Source organism: Lissotriton helveticus, chromosome 2_1 (genome assembly GCF_964261635.1).
Source record: "Lissotriton helveticus chromosome 2_1, aLisHel1.1, whole genome shotgun sequence".
Taxonomy (NCBI): Eukaryota; Metazoa; Chordata; class Amphibia; order Caudata; family Salamandridae; genus Lissotriton; species Lissotriton helveticus.
The window spans coordinates 1729165157-1729188704 of NC_136059.1; the positions used below are offsets into that span (position 1 = coordinate 1729165157).

The following is a 23548-nucleotide window of genomic DNA, read 5'->3' on the forward strand; positions in this document are numbered from 1 at the left end:
GACTCGATAATTCTCGCCCCGGTGCCTCCTCGACTCATGGGTTCACACTCTGTGACTCTGGGCAATAGCTTGCTTAATCTCCACAACGGCCCCTCGCAGCGGGATGCCTGACTTTCACCTTGTGGATACCCTGCTATCTCACAGGGGAATATCAGGACGGGTTCCCTAAGCAAGCGCCGGGAAACCCACTGCGGGTAGCTGTGCGCTATATAAGCTCAACTACATAGCCCTGAAGTGGTGGGTGCGAAGATTAGCAAGGAACTGGCGCTGGGCAGGATAGCTGGACCTTTCCAGGAGGTGCCTGTCCCCAATTTTGTGTATTCCCCGCTGGGAGTAGTACCCAAGTAAGAAAGAGGCGAATTTAGACTGATTCACAACCTGTCGGCACCAAGAGGAGCATCTTTGAATGATGCGATTGATGAGGGCATTTGTAGTGTGAAATATGCCTCATTTGACCAGGCAGTTGATTTATTGCGAGCCCTGGGGCCGGGGGCATTGATGGCAAAATCTGACAGAGTCGGCTTTCCGTCTCCTCCCAGTCCATCCGTTAGATCACCACCTCCTAGGTTTCAATTTCAAAGGTAAGTTTTACATGGACAAATGCATGCCCATGGGCTGTTCCATTTCATGTGCCTACTTTGAGACGTTTAGCTCGTTTCTAGAGTGGGTCATGAGACAGGCGACGGGCCATCAGCAGGTCATGCATTACCTAGACGATTTCTTGTTCTTAGGTGCGGCGGGCTCTCAGGAGTGTGCTTGGGCTTTGCAGGAATTTTGCGGGCTCATGCGGGCTTTTGGGGTCCCACTAGCGCCAGGGAAGACGGTCGGCCCGGCCACCTGCTTAGAATTCCTTGGGATCGAAATTGACTCGGTGGAGGGATGCTTCAGGTTGCCCAGGGACAAAGTGTCTAGATTTAGAGCAACGCTTTCACAATGCCTACGCAAAGACAAGGTGTCCTTGCAACAGCTGCAGGAAGTAGTGGGGCAACTGAATTTTGCTCTGCGGGTTATCCCAATGGCACGCCCGTTTTCACGCTCCATTGCACAAGCTATGAGAGGTCTACAAGAGAAACATCACCGCACGAGGCTGTCATCTGAGGTTCGCCAGGATATGCATATATGGATGGCATTCCTGGAAGATTTCAATGGCAGAATAGTGTGGCCTGGTCCCCCCGCCACATCAGCAGAGTTGGGTTTATGGACTGACACTGCTGGTAGTGTGGGCTTCGGCACCATTTTGGGGTCCAAGTGGGTCGCCCAGCGGTGGCCGGAGGAATGGAAAGCGTGGGGCCTGACCACCAATATTGGTTTCCTGGAACTCTTCCTTATATGGGTGGCCTTGAAGGTCTGGCCAGAACACCTATGTAATCAATCAGTGGTGTTCTGGTCGGATAACATGACAGTGGTGGAATGTATAAATCAACAGGGGGCACGCTGCCCCTTTATACTCCGCCTGATAAAGGAGATTGTGTTACAATGCTTGAAATGGAATGTGGTCTTCAGAGCTAAGCATGTCCCAGGTATCCTCAACAATGCAGCTGATTCCCTTTCTCGCTTTAAAATGCAGGTATTCAGGGAGCATCTTCCTGCAGCAGACCCCTCGCCAGCCCACTTCCCGGCAGTACTCTGGCAGATTGGTGCCCCAGACTACAGGACCTCGTGGTTGCTAGCTTAGCCCCCAGGACCAAGACAGCTTACGAAGGGGCATTTTTGTCTTACCGGGCTTTCTTGGGGCTTGAATGGGAGGCTAGGTGGGCGCAGGAGGACAGCTTTGCAGTCTACTTGGAATCAATGCACAGGGAAGGGCGCTCAGTGGCGGCGGCGAGCAGACACAGGGCGGCGGTTTCCTTCTTCGCGCAGGCTAAGGGCATGCGGGATCCTACTAACACCTTTATGGTGCGCAAGGCTTTGAGGGGTTGGCGCCGTCTACAAGGTCACGCACCGGATGGAAGAAGGCCCATTGGGCTAGCTCGGCTGACAGCCTTATTGGGAGCGCTTCACAGTGTCTGTAGCTCCGAGTGGGAGGAACTGCTCTTTAAGGCTGCATTTTCACTTGCCTTCTATGGGGCTCTGAGAATTGGGGAATTGGTCGCAGGATCAAAAGGGGATACGCTGGGCGGCCTGCAGCGGGTTTGCGTGAAGATCAGAGAGGATACTATGTGGGTGACAATTCAGAGGTCAAAGACGGATCAAGAGTCTCGGGGTCACACTATAGTGCTCCACCGGGCACGGGCCAACCCTTGCTGCCCGGTTTCACACGTGGAGTTCCTCCACAGGCAGCGAGGGGGAACGACGGGGGGTGCACTGTTGTGTCACGCCGATGGCACGCCATTGACCAGGTACCAGTTTAGGCGAGTCTTGGAGCTGACAGTCAGACAGGCAGGTTTTGACCCCAAGGAATTTGGCACTCACTCATTTAGGATTGGGGCAGCAACTGAAGCAGTAGCAAGGGGTCTCTCGGTTGAGAATGTAAAGAGAATTGGGAGATGGTCGTCAGAATGTTACAAGCGATATGTGCGTATTGATTTGTTGTGACAGGACGGTGCTCACGCCTGGTGTCTTTCTGGTTTTTTGCAGTTTCTCAAACCTGTGACGCAGGGGAGGAACTCGCCGGCGTGCGTCAACGATCAACACCGTCGCAGCACAAGCAACAGGAAGGACACACGAAATTGGTGACTTGGATTGTGGGCCACTCTTATGTGAGGCGTGCAGAACATGTTTTTCTTTCAGGAGACCGTAAGAAAAGGGCTGCGCTGAAAGGGTTCCATATCTCCTTTTTCGGTAGGGGGGGGTCTGTGCCTCAGCCAGTTTAGGGGCTTCTTCCAGGGACTCTTAGCGCAGCAGCCCGCCCCCCGTCAGTGGTGATACTTCACCTGGGGGAGAATGATTTGGCCAGACTAGGGAGGCGCATCCTTATTGAGGAAATCATCTCCACTGCTGGGTGGGTCACGAGGATTTGCCCGGGCTGCACAGTAGTATGGTCGCAACTTATCCCTCGTTGGCAGTGGCGAGGGGGGGACTCTGTCAGGGCGTTGAATCACTCAGTAAAGAGGATCAACACACAGTTGGACAAACTATTCCGAGCCCCCCGGTTGCAGACGATTCCACACGGGTGTATCTGGGGCAAGCAGTTCTATCTGGGAGACGGGGTCTACCTGACTGAGGCGGGGAATGTCCTGTGGTCTAATAATCTCTGGGCGTGGTTAGAGGGATTTGCTGAGTAAGTCAGTCCAAGTTTAGGGCTAGGAAGGGGGAGGCCAGATCGTCGGTCAACAATGCTGGCCTGTGGCGGTAAGGTCATGACCGGTGAGCAGCTATTTTAAGGTCTGAGGGGACGGGCATCATCCTATGGAGGTTCCCGCCCAGGGGGAGGGGCCATTGGCCCTTCCTAGAACTTCAGGGGCAAGGTAACTGGTGCTTCAAAGGGGCGCGGGTTGGAGGAGTCACGCTTTCCTTAGGCTGGTAGCCACCCCGCGCGCGCATACTTATGACGTCAACAGATGGCGCTGAGTAAGGGCCCTCCTTAAGTGGGTAAATGGAGTTCACGGCGTGGACCGGGTAATTACCGGGCCCGGCTGCGCATGCGCACATCTTGTGGTGAGGCGCAGCTAGTAGGACCTGACACCGGTTAGCGACCTTGCCATATGGCCAGAAATGTTAGTATACTAAATTTCAGATGAGGATGTTAGATTCGGTTAGGAAACAATCTGTATTAGAGTTTTTGTCAAGGATAGTCTCTCACACCTGTTGACAATCATGTATCTAATGTCCTGCTGATTTTTCGTATAAACTACATATCGTACATTTGAAATTTGTTGTTTTATATCTTAATAAATACGGCCGGGGGGTCCTGCGACCCCCCGCTTTCCAAAGATAACCCTGTTCAGATCTCCTTGTGTCCGGGGGTTGGTGTGGTCATAGGGAGGGGGCGGCAGCCAATCACTGACCATGTGAAAAGGGGGGGCCCTTGGCCCCCTCGCACGCATGGCGGTTCGGCGACCGCCCCCTCCAGCAAGGCCTCTGGGTGGTGGGGCGTGTCCTCAGGGGCGCGCCCTGCCACCGATTGGCGGGCGCCCTCCCCGACCCGGATGTCATTGTGCAACATCCGGGTCGGGGGGGCGGGCTGTGGGGGTCAATAAAGGGGCGGGGAGTGCCCGGGGGACTCCTTGTTTCCTGGACGCTCCCCCCCCCCCCCCCCCCCCCCCACACCGGTCGTGCCCCGCGCTCGGGGCTTGTTGTTTCCCCACCCACCATCCCTGGGACATTGCGGGGTCGTATGCTTTATTAGTTAAATTCAGTCGATAGTTGTATATAATGTTTGTTAGGCCAATTTTCCTATGCTTAGAAAATTGTTTGGTATTTTGCATGTTATGCTTTCTCTTAGGTCTTTTTTCCCTTTGTAGATAATGGTACTGTGTATGTTATTGGTTGCATTGGTATTTAGGTCTTTTTTCCCGTTTTAACTTTAAGGTGTTATGCGTGATGTTTATTTAGACAGAGTAACTGTACATTGGAATTTTTCCCATAGGTCGTCGTATTTATTAGGTATGGGGCATGCGGTAAGGTCATGACCGGTGAGCAGCTATTTTAAGGTCTGAGGGGGCGGGCATCATCCTATGGAGGTTCCCGCCCAGGGGGAGGGGCCATTGGCCCTTCCTAGAACTTCAGGGGCAAGGTAACTGGTGCTTCAAAGGGGCGCGGGTTGGAGGAGTCACGCTTTCCTTAGTCTGGTAGCCACCCCGCGCGCGCATACTTATGACGTCAACAGATGGCGCTGAGTAAGGGCCCTCCTTAAGTGGGTAAATGGAGTTCACGGCGTGGACTGGGTAATTACCGGGCCCGGCTGCGCATGCGCACATCTTGTGGTGAGGCGCAGCTAGTAGGACCTGACACCGGTTAGCGACCTTGCCATATGGCCAGAAATGTTAGTATACTAAATTTCAGATGAGTATGTTAGATTCGGTTAGGAAACAATCTGTATTAGAGTTTTTGTTAAGGATAGTCTCTCACACCTGTTGACAATCATGTATCTAGTGTCCTGCTGATTTTTCGTATAAACTACATATCGTACATTTGAAATTTGTGGTTTTATATCTTAATAAATACGGCCGGGGGGTCCTGCGACCCCCCGCCTTCCAAAGATAACCCTGTTCAGATCTCCTTGTGTCCAGGGGTTGGCGTGGTCATAGGGAGGGGGCAGCAGCCAATCACTGACCATGTGCCAATTGGCTGCTATGCGGCCCTACAAAGACATTGCTCTTATTACTGCCTAGAAAGATGCTTTATTATTAAATGCTGTTGCTGCGGTGTGCCCTGTTAAAACTGATTTCACTAAAATGAAATCCCGTTGATTACCTTGTCTGTCTGAAAGCTGAATTTGTTGGTTATCCTCAAATTGATAGTGCTACTGAAAATGCCAGAGAGGCTGTAAGGGTAGCATCCATGGAAAGTCTGCTGCCCAAGGTAATGGAACCACTACGCCCAGCCTGAACTACATGGCAAACAGAGTCTTTCTGAATTGGTTTCTGCTGCTAACAATTGTGTCGCTGCAGAAGAGTAAGAAAGAATCTCGTGGATCAACTAATGTCTTTGCAAATGCAGTCTTTCCCAAAAAATTAAAGTTATAGGGAGGGGCTGGGGAAGAACTGGAAGGATCAATGATTGACGAGGGCAGGTTGCAAGAGAGATGGGCGGTTTGGACAGAGCCACGGGCAGAGACTGGAAGATGCTGCTCCACATCATCTTACCTCCTGTTTCGATTGTGGGCAGCTGGGGCACTAGGAATGCTACTGTCCACATTTCACAGAACCAGTATTCTACCTTTTAGGACAGCCTGAGGGGAGCAAGACTTCATTCTGAGCCCCATCTCACCTGCAAACTTGGGTTGGATCTATTATGCAAATTAAATAATTGCACTGTATTTTTTTCAAGTTATTCTGTATATCTAAATGTCCCATGTGAAAAACAGAAACTGATCTATTTTTTTTGTGTGAAAATAATTAAATTAGCAAACCTGATCACTGAACTACAACTTTCCAACAATGTCTGAAATACTTGACCACGTCCCATCTGCCTTGAGGGTTAAACATGCTAATGATGTTTAGTAAGTCTGGACTACTGACCCTGCACAAATTGAGGCAAATCCTATGAAAGAGATTCCGCATATACCCCAGTAGCAGTTACCCCTCAATGCGGAGGCAGAAATAGGACCAGTCATTTGCTGTACCATGTGTGCAATACTCCCATTCCCGCCGATTAAAAAGCCTGGTAAACAAACCTCCATTTTTTGCAAGACATGTGTGCTATTTTCCTTCTGTACCAAACCCAGACAATCTGCCACATGGTTTACTGTTCTGTCACTGTCACTGTCAAAACAATGTTTATTTAGACCTTAGTCTTTAAACAGATTAAAAAAAAAAAATTACACAGAATAAAACATCACAGTTTGTACATTTTCAATGTTAAGAAAGTTGATACGTAATCAATGAATGGTGCAAAATTCGATGCTCATACTCTGGATAACAGCACATTCTAAGATTATGTGATAAAATATTCTTTAAAATAAGTGGTACAAAGATAAAATTATTTAAAATCACTACACATTTCAGCTAATTTTCTCTAAGGAAACTTTTAATTTCTTTCATATAGTTTCCCACTGCAATCGCTATGTAAAAATTTGGCATTTCTGTTAGTAGTTCTACTGCTTTAATCCGTTGCCTTATACCATATTTTAAAAAAATGGGGGGAGATGACGTTTACGATGCACTAATAGTGTTACACAATCTAGCAGAACGTGCAATATATCTCCTTTAGTGCCCAAACTACATTTACAATAACCATCACAGTGTAACATTTTTCTTTTTAGTTCTTAATTTACTAGCCAGGGGTTTATTCCTATTCTCAGTCTTAAAATATCCTGTCTATACCAATATTTAGGTAAGACATCCAGGTAAGGGAACCAATTTTCTTTTCGCCATGACTCCCTCATTTGTTGCACCGATTTTTTCTTCTCTAGGTATACCATATCTGCTGTTCTGTCTTCTACGCCATTCCTATACATTCTTTTTGGAGGGCCAATTAAAACGTTCTTGCCTCCCAAAGGGCCAATTAGCAAGTTCTTTCCTCCCCAAGTCACCTTCCATCTTGTCACAGGTAAGCAAAGATATAGAGGCGCTCACTTTCCAGGAAAAATCTACGTTAGTTTCATATTTCGATGATTTGTTGGTAGCTTCGGACTCACTGGACCAATGCATGGCAGAACCCCTGTATCTACCCACAGAATTGGCTAAGAAGGGGTACAAAAAGTCTAAAGAAAAATCATTTTGTTTATCCAGAGTTTAATATTTAGGTCACAGCATCTCAGTGGGGGAGGGGGGGCTTTTATCTGTGGACCACACTGAAGCTATCCGAAAGCTACTCAGACCAATTGCCGTCTCTCGGATGCTCCATCTTTTGGAGATGAGAGGTGTTATTTGTGGATTCCGGGATATTACATTATACGATTTTATCAAGAAAGACACCCCTGAAAATGTTTCTCTGATCCAAAGAGGCAGAACAAGCATTTGCAACCCTGAAACGAGCATTGCTCTCCACATTGTCCTCCTCACTCTATGTGGGAGAACTCATCCTCAGCCTTTCATGTCTTCCAGCCATGAGAAGGAGGACTTTTCTTTGAGAGTGATGGTATGAGAGCATGGGGACAAAAAGAAACCAACTGCTTACTATTCATTTGAACTAGATCTATCGCTGCAGGGCTTCTCTCAAGCCTGTTCAAGTTGGCTGCTGCGGTCTGTCTTTTTGAAGCTTCTGAAAATACTGTCTTTAAATTTTGTCTCGGTCCGCTCTCATCACTGCTGTACCATATGCTGTAGCAGCTCTGGTACTGACAACTAAACTGCAACACCATGGGTAGACTGTAACAATATCAAGTCTTGTTATCTGCCTCTTACCGTACAATGGTACAATACCATTTCTGTTTGCTACAACCCTCGTGGGGGAACCACACAACAGCCTTGTTTTCAATACCCACCTAACTAAACCCAGTACTGATCTCACTGTTGTACATGTACCTAACAGTTACCTTGTGTATTAGGTAGATCATGTTCGGTTCATGTCTCGGAAATGATAAAGGTGCCCTGGTTTCTGCCTGTACAATACATGAAGTCACTGAGAATCTAGGATTATCCAAGTTCATTCTGCTCAGCTAACTTAACCAATTGCTCTTACTCCCACTTGTATTCCATCCATTTAGAAAACTACCACTATATTCATAGATTAAAAGTACACATTTGGTGAAGCTCACAACTTTGGACTCTTCTGGATGTAACATGGGTTCCTCGCCTCAGCTGGAGCCCCAATTCATAAAGGTTCTTATTTAAAAGTTCTATTTTAAAGGTTTACATCACGTTCTTCAATTGCCTCAGAGTCGCTAAAGTTAAATGTGCTACAGACGAGCCACACAAGATGAAGTGTCTAAGGGTAATGCCTTTGGTGAACAGAGTACCAAAAAGGTGGCTTAGCCTCCCAACTCTGAAGTCACTATGTATGTAGCCTTGGTTGCAAAGGCCCTTTCTTGAGCAGCATGCGAAGGATCTTGATAAATTGTGAAACAAGCATTTAGTTAGCGCACGGCTGTAAAGGGGACTTGGATGGAGTGTGGAAGGAGAAGCTAGGGAGAGTGGTTGACCCAAAAGCATTACTCACAAACCTTTCTTGACTGCACCAAGTTTCATTCAGTTTTTTCCCCATTTGTCTGCACTCTCCTCATCTAAGTCCTCCACTGCAGGAATGATATTGATTCTTAGACCCCCCACTGTAAAGTAGAGATAATCAAGATATGCAAAACAGACCAAGAGAGGTAAAAGAGGTGGACAGAACTGCAGCAACATAAGGAAATGTAGAGACGGATGAAGTAAAAACCAGAGCACTAAGAGCCCAAACCAGGAAGCAGGGGAGCAAGTAAACATATAGTAATCAATCTATCGGATGGGCCCTAGAGTGAAATGGAATTGAGCATTCTTAAAGGGGCTTAAACTTTGCTCCTTCAAGACATACAGATGTTTTACAAGTGGGGGCAGATCTACAAGAAAGTTTACACTGAAGACATTTTTTTACAAAGTGCCAAAACAGAGACACCCCCAATGGTAAGAACACATCCTCCCTATATAGGGAACACTAAGGATCTTTTGAACCAAGGTTCTGAGACACCATGGGAAGAAGGTTATTATCTTGTCACTGTGGATGTCTCCAGTCTATATCAGAGTATTGTACATAGCAAATGGTTGGGAGCAATGAAAGTCTCTCTTTATAACTTTTGCACTTAAAAATGTTGTTAGTTTAACGGAATTTTAATTTGAAAATATTTTTTTATGTATGGTGAGCGAGTGTTCGAACAAAAGTGCAGAACCATGATAGGCTCCAGGTTTGCTTCCTCTTATGTAAACCTCTTCAGATGCGGATGTATGAGAGGGAGCACACCTGGAATGGTTCCTTGTACAGTGCTGACAGAGTTGTGTACTGGGGAGGTGAATAGATTTTATTATTTGGATTTGGAATAGCACAGCGTCAGAGCTTAGAATCTATCATGAATATCAACAATAACCAGTTTTACATAACTGAGTCTGAAATTTCACAAAATTCAATTGTATTTCTAGATGGAAAGTGATTTGTGGAATATAAGATTCTTTCAACAAAAATGACAGGAAACAGACTTCTGTTGACCCTATCAAACTCACAATAAGCTTATATAAGGAAACAGAAGGGCAACATCCTGTATGGAGAGTTCCTTAGGGCCAAAAGGAACTGCAGTTGCTTGACAGACTACGAGAAGGAGGAAGATATCCTGGTAAAGAAGTTTTTGGAACAAGGTTACAGGAAGGGAATCATACTTTCTGCTAAGAACCAGGCCAGTAAGGCGAATCGGTCTGAACTGTTGAAAATTAGTCATAAATCTAATAGGAAAGAAAATTAAATGGTGAGATTTACTACTATGTATTGTATGGATAATCATCTAATTTTTACATTCTTGGCAAAACACTGGTCCGTATTGACCACTGATGGAAGACTTCAACAAATAACGTACGAAGAAATCCAGAAAATCCCCTACGCTTAAATCCATTTTCAGTCCCAGTGACCCCAATGCATACACCACAAATAAGACAACACTACAGAGAACACAGTGGCTTCCATCTTTCCCAAATATTTTTTTATAAATGTGGGGCTTGCAACTGTTGTAAATTTGTTTTGAATGAGACCAATGATCTACGGATTGGGATAAAATGCAAACTTATTAACTTCTATCATTAATTAACTTGAATCAATTAAAAATACTGTATCTATGTGATTGTCTATTTGTGTGGCTTACAATATGTGGGATCCACAATGAAGAAACTCAAGAAGAGATGGAAGGAACATTTGAGAGCCATTAGGAACAGTGATAAGAAATATCCTATAGTCACACACTTATATGAAGAAAGCAAATTCAGAACTATACCGATAAAAGTCTTGGAAACTGCGCAGGTCACATTAGGGTGATGAGGTAACTTGGAACAACAATAAGAACGAAGGAAACAATTAGGATTGACAGGTTCCGGACAGTGAATAATGACAGAATTACATACTTTACCGTGAAGACTGGTAAGCTTGTATGTGCTTGTAGAAGATACAGATGCGAACTGCCTCGCTTGCTAGTTCTGTATTGAATTCATGTGTAGATTAATTGCATGACCAATATATAACCCACATAGACATCAATTGTGGCATAATGGAAGTAATGCTTCCCTTTAAAGTGTATATAGTAGGGTTCGAGTGGACTGGAATGTTGACTGCCTCTGCTGTTAGTTTTGTATAGAATCCATGCATTGATTAAGCGTGTGAATTTAACTTTGAACACTCACAGATTTTGACTGTGGCTTAATGGGGCTAATTCTACCTTTGATGTGTATGTATTGGAGTTTAAGTGCAAGTACGCAAGGTAAAATTACTTAATATAATTTTGGGAATGATAACAGTGGAAAGGGTGTACTTTTTAATGAATTTCTGGGAGAGAGGCATTCCATCAATGAGTCCTTGGTTATTGTTTTCTTTTATGAGAACTATCAACATTTATTTGAAAAGGAGTTTTAACATTAACAAATATTTGGCAACCACTTGCAAATACTGGATGTATGTTACATTTAGGGTGAGTATTGATTCAACAAAATGTACTATACCTGCAAAGTTACACGTGATCTAGACATGAAAATGTTAAAATTTGGGAGGCAATAATGACTGGTAATGTGTTTTGATATAAGACATAGGCTGTATAGGCCATGTAGTGGGGTGTGATCCTGTTATTCTGATTTTGGATGAGAAGACAATATAGAACCACATTGAAGCAATAGATAGAAAAACTTACAAATGTGAATTTATAAATATATATATGACATTGTGGTGCAGAGACATATACCATCTCGTTGCTGGAAGAATCACGTGGAAAGGATGGGGTTGATGACTTGGGATAAACTCTATAACCATAATTGCCACTGAATTTTGAAAAGTTACCATTGTACAACATTGTATTGGTTTTTAGAAAATGTTTTTTAAGTATGTTGTTTATATAATGACCGGTTTTACTCGTTTAGAGCCTTGAGGAATGGGTGATCCCTGAAACACATGTTGACTGACTTAAATTTTGGAGATTTGATTGTGGATTTATTGGAGTGCATGGAGCAGATTAAAAATAAAAGACTGCACATCTTGAAATATTAACAAGAGTGTGTTTGTATTTATGAACTTCGATAGCAAAAACATGACATTCGACCTCCTGAGGAGATAATAAATCTACATTTCTATATATGTAGCTTTGTGAATCAGGCCAAAATACAGGAGCATGAATAGCATTAACACATTTTCTGGTACCATCCATTGGGGATGATACTATTTCAATACTATACCAACGTTTCTGGGAGAATGAGTAAGACAATGATGGCCATTGTCTTTCATTACAAATATTTTAAAATTCCTGAACAGCAAAAAATCTGAAACCTGTGGACAGAGCAAAAAATATATACTATGATTACCCTTCCACAAGCAGGGCTGACATTTCTCAGCATGGCTACAATATTTTTAATTGAAGAGTATCTACGAGTGTCAGTAGCAAATAGGTTCTCACTGCAGCGAGCGTCTGCACGGCTATATTTCAATTTTTAGCATGGTCTCCTCCTACCATTTATAGTCAACCAGAGGAAATGGAAAAGACAAGCACTTGCTATGCAATAGGTCTCGCATTTAGGCAAGTTTTAGCTATTGACATTGCAAATAACAATGCTTTTTATTTTTGTTTTCGTTTTTAAAACATAAATAAAAGGCATTGTCGTTTACACTGCCAATAGCTTACACTCATGTAAATGCGAGACCTATTGCATTGCAAATGCTTGTTTGCAGTTGCAAACACTCCAATTCGAATCTTGCATCCAGTATTTTGCAACGTGTTAGTCACACATCTGTCTAAAAATGTCTTGTGATTCTAGGTGTTACACATTTAGTGCCCACCCCCCGCTAACTGAGTTCTCCAGTACCTGTGATCCTTGGCGTCTAATTGGGGACACAGCAATGGCTAGACTCAGCTGCAGTCTCTCAACCACCTCTATGGTGCATATCTGACAAAGCCTTCCAGGTCAACCATAGCTCATCCAGACGAGGATTTAACTGTGCATTCTGGGACGAGTAGTCTTGCTTTTACAATGGGATACAGAGGTCTATGAATCCCAGAATGTAATATAAGCGGGTGGTTCGAGGATGAGAAATGCAAAACCCAAAAGAAAATTGTTTGGACAAAGCCAACCCTATGTGTCTCTCTCCAACTACAGTCTACCATAATAAGGAGCACACCTGCCTGGCTTAACCTCTAATGCTGCAAGTGACGACTATTGTAGGAGGATGGATATCTGACAATGGTTACCCCAGATTTTTTGCCTTGTGTTTAGCTGGTTTTCGACTTAGTTGGCCTGGGATCCTGCTAATCAGGACCCCAGGCTATCTGCTCTCAGTGTAAAATGGACTCCATGTACTCTAGGTACATCTCCAATTGGTATTTGGGTCACTCTTGTGAGTCCCTGTACAGTGTGCCATAGGCACCCAGGGCATAGAGGCACCCAAGGCCTACCAGGGGCTGCAGCATATCTTTTGCCACCCCTGGCTGGCCTTCCAATTTGACACAACTGGCTGATCACTCAGCTGGGGCAAGGTGGTGTAATCACCCCTTGCTTAGATATAGTATTCCTAGATCTACCTTTACATATAGACACATATGCACCTATAAGTCACTCCTATGGCAGGCCGTAACAATCCTGAAGGCAGAGTGCTTGGTTTTATGTGAGATGGTGCTCCAGCATGAGCTGAGCCTGTCTGCAACTTTCGGAACCATGTCCTTATAGCTGTTCTATGATATTGCCATACCATATACTCAAGTGCATTATAATCCTCGCGGTTATTGCTAACTTTGGTTTGGCTTCATCGAAACATGTCGTGTAAGGTGTCATACGCTTTGGAATACTACCCCCTCGCCAGTTCTGGCGACGGGGGTAGCATTCCACCCTTCTAGAGGGAGAAGATATGTTACTTTCCTTAAACGCGGTTAAAATCAACCAGAGCCCCAGCATCACAAAATGGATGCTTCTGCCACAGACACAAGTCTGACCTCCTGCTACTGGGAGCCCTTCCAGCACGGGAGGCTTGGACAAAAGGTTTCCTGTCACAGGGAGGTGCCAGCACCACCCCAGACAGGAGATAGTGGATTGAGGCAGGGAGGGATGAAAGAAACGAGACATGCCTGGGGCGCACAAGGTGCCCCATGCATAGGCCAGTTCAAACCGGTGCTGGGGCACACCAGCCCCAGCTCTGGCGCGAAACTGGACAAAGAGAAAGGGGTGTAACCACCCCCTTCCCTGGTCCCACCCATAGGAGGGACCTAGCAGGTAATCCAGCCCCTTGATTTGGAATAAAGGTAGGAGCTGCGTCCTAAGACATCAGATTATCCTGACTGAAACGTTGATACAGAACTCTGGACCTTCTACCATCTACTTTACAAGAAGATACTGAAGAATCTCCCTTGTGGCCAAGGAGTGGCCATCCTGCGCAAGCAGGCACCATCAAGCGCTCAACGACTTGCTTTGTCCGACGCTCCCGCCGGAGCCCGACCACAGAGCCTGACAAGACCCGGACTTCCAGACTTCCTTCAGCCTGATCCACAGCCACAGCAAAGCTGAGACCCGTGGAGGAGACTGTAACATGGGACCGGCCATCTTGAAAAGACTGCGAGACGCTTCCTGTGCAGCTCCCGAGGCACCCTCGATGCTGTGCTTTGGGGATTGAGAAGCCCCAGCCCCGAGCATCAACTGCACCGAAGATCACCCCTCCACACTCACTGAGTGCTGCGTGGGGCCCTTTTGCATTTTCCTGCTCGACGCGTCTGTCCGGTCACTTGTCCGTTGGCTAGTGGCCTCTGTGACGACGAAACCCAACATCTACACTGCTGGTCTGGTTGCTCCAGACTGGCCCTTGCTTCCCTGTGAAGGAGAAGCCCCTCAGTACTTGCTGGCCTGAGTAAGAAGCCCTCTTCAGTTACTGCGTGGGTTGCCTTTGCCAAGGCTTGTTGACTCCAATCTGGAAGCAGATACCGCCGACAGCGAGAGCCTTCGTGGGACAGTCCGTGCCCAGCTCCTGGTCATCGTCTATGCCTCCTGGTCCACGTGGCAGCAGAGACAAGCTTCGCGACAACCACCTGATTGCGCCAGACATCGCCTGGTTCCTTCCTGGTTCCACTCTGGTCACTGGCTAGTGACCCAGACTCTGTCCCCTCTGCTTTCAGGTACTCTACATCTTCAATCCGCCCTTGGATCCAACCGGACTCTTTTCTCCTGGTCGCCTGCAGCATCTTTTCTCCAAGGCTCCATACAACTCCACGACGAAACCCGACACACTTTGACACCTATGCACCCGCTTCCTGTGGGTGAGGTCACGCGAGTACTATGGTGCTACTGTAGAGATTTACATCCCTAGTGTCCTAGTTTTAAGTGGTTAAGTACTAGTCCAGTCGGAAGACTTCCAAATCTGCAACTTTCTAACTTTTACGCACCATTGACTTCTATTGGTGCACACGTGTGCATTTAGACACTGCACCCGCATGCTGTGGGCCTCCCACGTCCTAACTGCTGTAAGTCCAGGGTAGCCCCAGCGATTTCCAAGGCCCTAGGCCTTACCATTGTTCGTAACGTGGTTCTTATACCACTAATTTAGTATATGGTTTTACGGGCCAACAGGGCCTATCCATATTTGTGCAACTTTTGTATGATATTAAGTTCTTTTGTTTAACGCTTGAGCTTCTGCCCTCATGAAGAGTACAGAGGATTATTCTAGTAATAAATACATATATTTTTATAATATATAACTTGTGTGGTGTCCTTTTATTTGGTATTAAAAGGATTGCATATGGTAAAACAGCTAGCTTCACATGCCCTCTTGAGTTTAGCCTAAGACTGCTTTTGTCCATGCTACCCCTAGGATAGCTTGTCCATACGGTTGACTTGCAACCAATCACCATAAGGGTTGTTTGGACTGGTGCAAGGTGCTCACTAGAATAGTGAACATCATATACCAGGCCAACTTCTCACAACTATGTTAACCATTAACATTGGGTTCATAGTTGGGACTAGTGTGCTACTCACTCAAAGTGCCTCAACCTCTAATCAGAGATAGTATGCGCTAATGCAATTACAATACAATACAATTCACTAATGCACTATTGACAGACGTCTAAAAGGCCGCATGGTTTGTGCAAATTACAGGGCAAGCGAAGCATGAGTGGGCTGGTGCTGTAGTCAAAGACAGACAGAGTAAGAGGAGTTGGATTTAAGGGGGGTACCCGGAAAGTGAGAGAGAGAGTACAGGTAGGATGGAAGCAGTTGAGAAATCTGGGACATTTTAAGGGTTGTGTTCCTGCGGCAGAGGTCTGCAGTCAGCAGGTACAGACAGGCAGACTTACCATGGGTCAGGTCAGGAGGCTCGGGTCCCCTTCTTCTCCAGGGCTCGAGGGGGGCGGTTGGTGCAGACAGCAAAGCTAGCCTTCCCCAGCTGTCAGGCCTAAGTTATGGTTGGACCTTCGGAAGAGGCGGGAGTGAGCGAGAGCTGATCGAGACAGAACCCAATGTGACGTATGAGGGGGCGACACAAGGGACACCCCACAGACGGGACTCAGAGGAGGGGGGCAGTGTTGAATAGGAAGCCCCCACTTCATTGTGCAGGCCTGGGGCCTATTCAAAGCTCTTTGTGCAGTGTTTTTTCTACTGTGATGAAATTCGAATTGGCAGCAAGTCAGCGCTGCACCTTCCTCTTCCTCAGTGCCGGAGAGGCATGGAGAGGGGACGTCCACTGAAAACCGCATGAGCTGAGACCTTCCCCAGCATCAGAGACTTACAGCCATGTGGAAGGAAACTGCCATAGAGACCCACAGAGCCAGCACCTTACTAGGCATGGGGAGGGAATGATGCACAGAATCCGCATCCTGCTCTGTCGCCCTTAGGCCCCACCCACCCGGACTGAGGATTTAGCGCATGCACGCTCGCAGACATGCCGCTTGTTTATACATGCATAGCGCTTTCACCTGAAAACGCAATGCAAAAATAAACACGCGTGTTTGAAGAGACGCAGTGCGTGCGCTAAATCTCCAGTCCGGGTGGGCGCGGCCTACGGGCGACAGGGGGTGGATACCAACCCGCTTCCAGAGAAGCTGGACACAACAGCAATAGTTCTCACCAAGGCGAAGCAGCGCATGCGCTGCAACGCAGGCGAGACCTTAAGAGCTGTGAAATAAAAATAAAAAAAACTGTCTAAAGTGAATCAGATTTTATTTGCTAACAGACTAAGCTGTTAGAATTTCTTTTTCAAGACTGCGGTTTGAAATAGCGCGCATAGCAACTGGTTAGTGTCACGGAGGTGAAATAATGGGTTTATGATACCTCTTTCAGAGACAGGCACATTACACGGATACATTGTGTACGAGACTCTTATTCAGAAGAGGCATTTACTCAGGTGACTCCACTGCTAGGCTATCAATGGCAGAAGAGGCGCAAGCGATGTATCAGGTTCCATGCCATCACAATGAAACCGTTCAATAAATAAAACATACCATGCACTGTGTCTAAGCATCAAAGGACGCCTCTGCTCAGATTCGCATGGCAAAGAATGAGGCCTTATGTCCAAATGAACAGACCAGGCAGAGGCCGCTCTCCGTCAACAGCCTTCAACCCCCCTTGCAAGCTGATGGTCATACAAGTAGAATGATGAAATAGAATGCACCTTCAGCGGAGCTACACAAACTACTGCCTTCCCTCTCGAGGTTTTCAACTGGTAAACTTTCCCCTCCACTGCACTTGTTCCTAGCAGCGCTCCCAGCAATCAATGCCGAGTGCTGCATTTTTGCTGAAGACTGCTATCCCGGTGATGTGCGGCAGGAATGCGCAGGCGTCGGCAGGTGAGGTCTGTTCTGGATTCTTCCCTCCAGGTACCACCACAAGGGCATACAAGCCGGCACGTTTGCAAAGAGTTCCATCATGCTGAACCCGCATTTTTATTGTATTGAATTTAAAAATGACATATTAACAAGTGGTCTATCCAATAAACAAGGAAGAGTCCGTGATATTATAGTGTACCATTTATATAGCGCTTCATATCTCAATGTGAAGCGCCAAAATTAATTTTCAGACGGGTAGCATGCTATATGGTGAGGAGGGGGGGTGGGTCCTGCGTGGTTGCAGATTGATGCGAATGCTGTGATCCTATGTCGGAAGTATTTTGTTGTCCAGGTGGAGAGGAGATGTGCACGATAGGTGCACAAAACAGAATTATAGTTAGAATTAAATATATTGGCAGCTCCACAGCAAAATTCTAGCCCGAAGGCAGTGCTGTGCTGTGTGCGCCAAAGTTAGGGGATAATTTGAGAAGTCAAAGTAATTCATATGGCAACACTGGCAGGGCAAAGAAGCAATCAAATGAATATAATGTTGGTAAATGGGAAAGAATGGGAGAGGATGACATGACTGGTAGCCATCAACCTTTTTTAAGGCACAGATGCTGCCTACTGCTATACAAATACACCTCATGAATGTGAAAAACAAGGTTGCTAAGCTTGATTCCTTGTTTTTCACAAAGACTACGCAGTCTTTAAAAGGTCCAGATTTCACCTACTCCCGCTGGGCCGAATGAAGCCGGGGTTCTTGACCCAAGTCTTTCTCGTGCTCCCAAAGACAGACGAGCACCCATGCGGTAAGTCTATTTTTTTTTTCTTTCTAGTTGTGTCAAGGCTCAGTCCCGAGCCTGATCTGCATCCTGCACAGGGAAGGGTGAGTGAGATCTGAAAAGTTGTGAAGAGTCAGGAAGGTTGCTGTTCAAAAATAAGGAAAAATAAATTGGTCGGTCTTGTGCTACCCTTCTGCAAGAGGAGCACTCTGCTCCTACTTTTTAAATTGGCCTCGAAATCAGGAGAGTCAATAAGAAAAGTTCTCTCACACCACCACCACCAGCTAAAGAAAGGCCTACACTAAGGGTGTCCACAGCAAGGAGCAGCAGAAGTGGGTGGGGGTACAGTGGTGCCCAGGATGAGGGAAAGGTAGGGTATAACTAGCACAGAAGGAGATAGGGCCCACCTCACGGAGGAAAACGATACAAATAGAAGAAGAAAAGGACAGACATATCAAGTTGCAGCCCGTAAAAAAATTAGGCTTCTAGCTGCTTTTGCAACAGAGTACAGTTAATCTTAGCTGCTGCTTTTCCAGATTTTCTTGAGGTCAGCAGAGGAACAAAGCACGGCAGCTACTCAGTTATGGTGGAGGAGTGTTGCGTCACCTACCGCCAGCACAGCAGGCACACACATTAATATAATGGTAATAAGTAACATTTTATTATGTGTAGTAGGTTCGCGCTGCCACAGCACGAGGCCGATTATAGCAATTGGACTATTACTTTAGCCTCCTGCCAGTGCGCACAGCAGGTTGACCGGATGCCTACAGCCAGGCAATCTGACGTGCACACTTCAGAGCCTGCAATCCCAGGGTCGAGGGATTGCAGCCGCAGGCCCCAGCCTAAAAATGATCGCTGGGTTAGCCGGCTCCAACCAATCCTGGAGCTGCGTTGAAGCTCTAGGATTGGTTGGATTCACGTGGCACAAGGGAGGAAGTCCCTCCCTTTCTGTCCCTAGACGCTGAAGAGAACGCCAGCAGAAGAGAGAGATGGTGACCAGGCCCTGTGGTCAGCAAAGGCAACATATGTATGGTGAGTTTTTTGGGCATTGCGCCCCACCATATGTTAATGTTTCCGTCCGCTACTGGAACGAAGACAAGTTCTCTCAGTGCAGCCAGGTGCTAACGCAAGGCATGCCTAGCAGGTCAGAAAGGGTGACCAGGGCTGGTAGGAAATGCAGGGGGTACAGTGGAGCCTGGGATGAGGAAAGATGTGGGCCCACAACAGAAAAGGGCTCACCTGAAGGAGGAAAACACCACATATAGAGAAAAAAAAGGACAGTCAGAGGAGATGCAGGCCCTAAAACAGGCTTCAAGCAGCAGTAGCAACAATGGACAATTAATATAACCTGAGAAGCAGTCTTACGCTAGACTCCAAATGCTGACAATCAGACATGCATGCAACGCATGTGGCAGAGGAGAAGTAATGTGCAGATTGCGAGAAGGGAAGCAATAGGTATATATGCGGACAAACGCGTGGATATTCCATAGAAGCAACACAATGAGGATCGGAGTGTATGGTACAGATGTGTAAACATTAAATCAAGACCACATCAACTGAGGCACACACGTCAAACAGTGCTCTTTTTGTGTGATTAATAAACAGGACCACCACATGACTTTAAAGTTCAAGGAACGTAGATGCCTTTGCAAGGATAATAAATTACATATTTAAAAGATAGATTACTGGGAATATGCCTCTAGTCCCCGTATCAAGTTACCCCGCATGTTGTTACAACGCGGTCGTTACAACGACCGCATTGTAACAACTCATACCACTACTCTGCAAGTCATAACAACGACTTGCGGAGGGGGCACTGGATGTTGGAATAGTATAATTTACTATTCCAACTCCAGTCTGTGCGGACAGTAGGGAAGGTGTTGGATTTTAAATCCAACACCTTTTCCCCCCTCTGCAAGTCGTTGTTACGACTTGCGGGGTAATGGTATGCGTTGTTACAACACGTTTGGGGTGATGGATGCGGGGTCAAGGTTGTTTACCATTACTGTACAAGATACCCTTCACCATACCATGATCTCTTGAAACTAATATACAGTAGTCAGAACATCATAAAAATGAGTTCTTCCACAGATGCCTCAAGCACCTCTCCAACCCACTCACAAAGCAGCAAGAGCCAACAAGAGTACCAGCACAAGGAGGAACTACTTCAAGGTGGCCACACTCATTATCAACCAGATGCGACAGAGTACTGTCTGTGGGCAATGTTATAAAGTAAAACAGCCTGTGCTTGAAATTGAAATAGTGAGTGTATAAACACATTTTAAAGGAGTACAGCGTTTCATTGCTTTCAATATCACAGAGGATGGGCATCCTGGATCCGAGGTTGGCAGGCAAGGAAGCCTTACCGGAAAGTCTTCCTCTTCACTTAAAAAATGTTTAGAAATAAAACAATAAGAGAAGTTGGAGGGCAACTTTGTTGTAATAAACCAGCAGAATGCACAGTCTGCCCTCTAATGTTGTTTCGTTACAAAGAATAAAGGCAGAACACACAATGGAGGACAACCTAAGGAGAAACTTGCTTACAAAACTCAAAAACACGCAAGTAGACTAAAACATTTTAAATCGAATAACAGAAACACATCTTTCGTTAAGAGTTATGGCCTTTTCATCCGTGGCAATAAGAATATAAGTTACTTACCTGTAACTGCAGTTCAAGTATTGGTATCTTTCAAAGATTCACATGCCTGAATCATTCCCAGTCGTCGAAGTGGGAGTCCAACGGTAACATAGTAAAGTAGTATGCATCAATATCATAGGCTATAATGGCAATGCAAAGTCAATATAACAGCCTTTCTATGTTCTTAAAAAAAAAATTTAAAAGACCAAACTTGAACTGTAACAATCAGGCAACAGCACCCTCTAGACCACTCCCAACAGAGGCTGAGTCCCTCAGATTTTTTAGCACACGTGGGAATAAATACTGGAGATGCCGGGTTTGGGAAAAAAAGTACAAAGTATGACAGGTTCATTGAGATGAAATTGCGATGGAAAATTGGGGATGAATCTTGGGTTTGTTCTGAGAAGGACATAATCATTAGTGAAACGAAAAAACGGTTCCTGTTTTGTGATAGTCTGAATTTCGCTGACTCTTCTAGTTGGAGTAAGCGCCCACAGCAAAGCGACCTTCCACATGAGAAATTGCACATATGCCTTATGAATGGGCTCGAATGGAGGCTTCATAAGCTGCGAGAGAACCAGGTTGAGATGCCATTCTGGGGGAGGAGCTCATAATGGGGGGAAAGCTCTGAACAACCCCTTCATGAACTGTTTGACTATTCTCGTGGAACAGAGATAGAGAATGCGCGGGGTGTCTGTCCCTTGCAACTGTGGCTAGGTGAACACCAGACGCATGTACCAATCCTGATCTAGCTAGCGATAGGAGGTAGGGCAGAATCTGTTCAGGTGATCCTTCCAATAGATTCAGGCTAGATTGTTGACACCATGAACAGAATTGCTTCCATTTTAATGTATATATCTTGTTTGTAGCTTCCGCTCTTGCCTTGGATAAAATCTCCCTACACCCCTGAGGGATATCTAATCCTTGGAACTGGCAGACTTCAGGAACCATACGTGCAATTGGAGACATGCTAGTTCTGGCTGTAAAATTAAAAGTGTTTAATTCGCCATTAGGCGGATGGGATTGGACGCCGACAACAGTAGGAGCGCTGTAAACCAATGCCGTCTGGGCCATTTGTTAGCCATTAGAATGAGGCAACAGTGCTCCATTTTCATTTTGAGAAGAAACCTCTGGATGAGAGGGAAAGGGGGAAAACGTATGCATAAATCCCAGAGCATCTCATTGAAAGAGTAATCTCCCCAGCCTTGGGAGTGGGTATCGACTGGCATTTGGCGTTCTGGTCTGTCGCAAAGCGATCCAATACTGGTGTGCCCCACCATGGTAATATCTTGTCGAGCTCCAACTGAACGAGTTCTCACTCTTGGTAACTGTCTCTGGTTCTGCGGAGAGTGTCCGCTAAGTTGTTGTTCACTACTGACAGGTGCTCAGCTTTCAGAGATATTTTGTGGGCTGTTAGGCAGTTCTAAAGCTTTTGGGCTTCCTGATGTAGGGTTAGTGATCTTATAACCCCTTTGCTTGTTGATATAATACACGCTGGCCATATTGTCTGGGTGTACCAGCATGGTAGCTCCTGCTATTCATGAAAGAAAAGCTTATAGGGTAAGAGATATTGCTTTTAGTTTCAGATGATTGATACGCATTTATTTTTTAAGTCTTTACTACTTCCTTGGATTTGCAGGTCCTGCAAGTGGCCGCCCCAGCCTTGCAAGGAGGCATCATTTGTGATGACGAAGTTGGGTACTGAAGTCAAGAATGAAGTTAAGTCATGGCAGAGAAACTTGTATAGCGCACATATCACTGGTAGGTCTCATGGCGCTTGCGGAGATTCCAGAGACTGGGAGTCATACCAACTAGCGTTTTTTCTGGTCAAACAGCCATGTTTTCATTTCTTTCCAGAAGCGCTTGTTATCCGCAATAGAAGTAATGAGTCGTCATTTCTTTCATAGGGGAATTCAATTGCATCCTATATCATTCATGTTACAATAAATACACACACTATGCTGTTACACCCAATAGAAGTAATGTCTTTCTTAATGAAAGGATGTCTAGTCTTGTAGACATTCTGGCTTCATCTTCAAGTTATCAAGCCCTTAGTAGCTATCTCACACAGCTTGCAGTAAGTTACCTTTGGTCTCCAGCGTCACTGGATCAGAGCAATCCCCAGCCACCGCCTTATTACAGGCACGTACTCGGAAGTTCATGTACTTTGAGTCAAACCGAAGTCCTGCAATACAAATGTTATTTTAAAACAATAATACTCAAAATCCTAATATGCCATCACTGTACAAAAAAGCAATTTTATTTGGCAAGAGTGCAACAGGAAGTAGGTCACAGGAGGAACAGCACCCATACGTAGTGTGATAAAGCATAAACACCAGTCAGAAAAGTGTGCAGAGTGGAAGAGCCTTTCAGTATCATTCAGGCTTGTTCCAACAGGACAGGCGGCATAGAAAACTGGTGGTGCAGTACACAGAACATGGTTAAGACTGGTGGTCGAATGACAGATTCATGTAAGATGCACTTGCATTGGCGAGTCACCGTAAAGTAATTAATTTTTAAATGCCATAAACTATTGTGAAGCTTCTTCCCCCCACTATGTACGAGACAATATAGCCTATACCGAAAAGCCATCTGCACACTGTTAAATAGCAAATAGCAACCACAACCAAGAATGCG

At 45.8% G+C, this 23548-nt stretch overlaps 1 protein-coding gene across 2 annotated transcripts in view; it reads right to left on the reverse strand.

Moving 5' to 3' along the window:
• FSD1L (fibronectin type III and SPRY domain containing 1 like) overlaps nucleotides 1-23548 on the reverse strand; it is a 377078-nt gene that overhangs the window by 133748 nt on the left and 219782 nt on the right. For both annotated transcript variants that reach the window (XM_078676672.1, XM_078676671.1), the window contains exon 8: nucleotides 22998-23096. In XM_078676672.1, the coding sequence (XP_078532798.1) occupies nucleotides 22998-23096 (99 nt within the window). The remainder of the gene's footprint in view (nucleotides 1-22997; nucleotides 23097-23548) is intronic.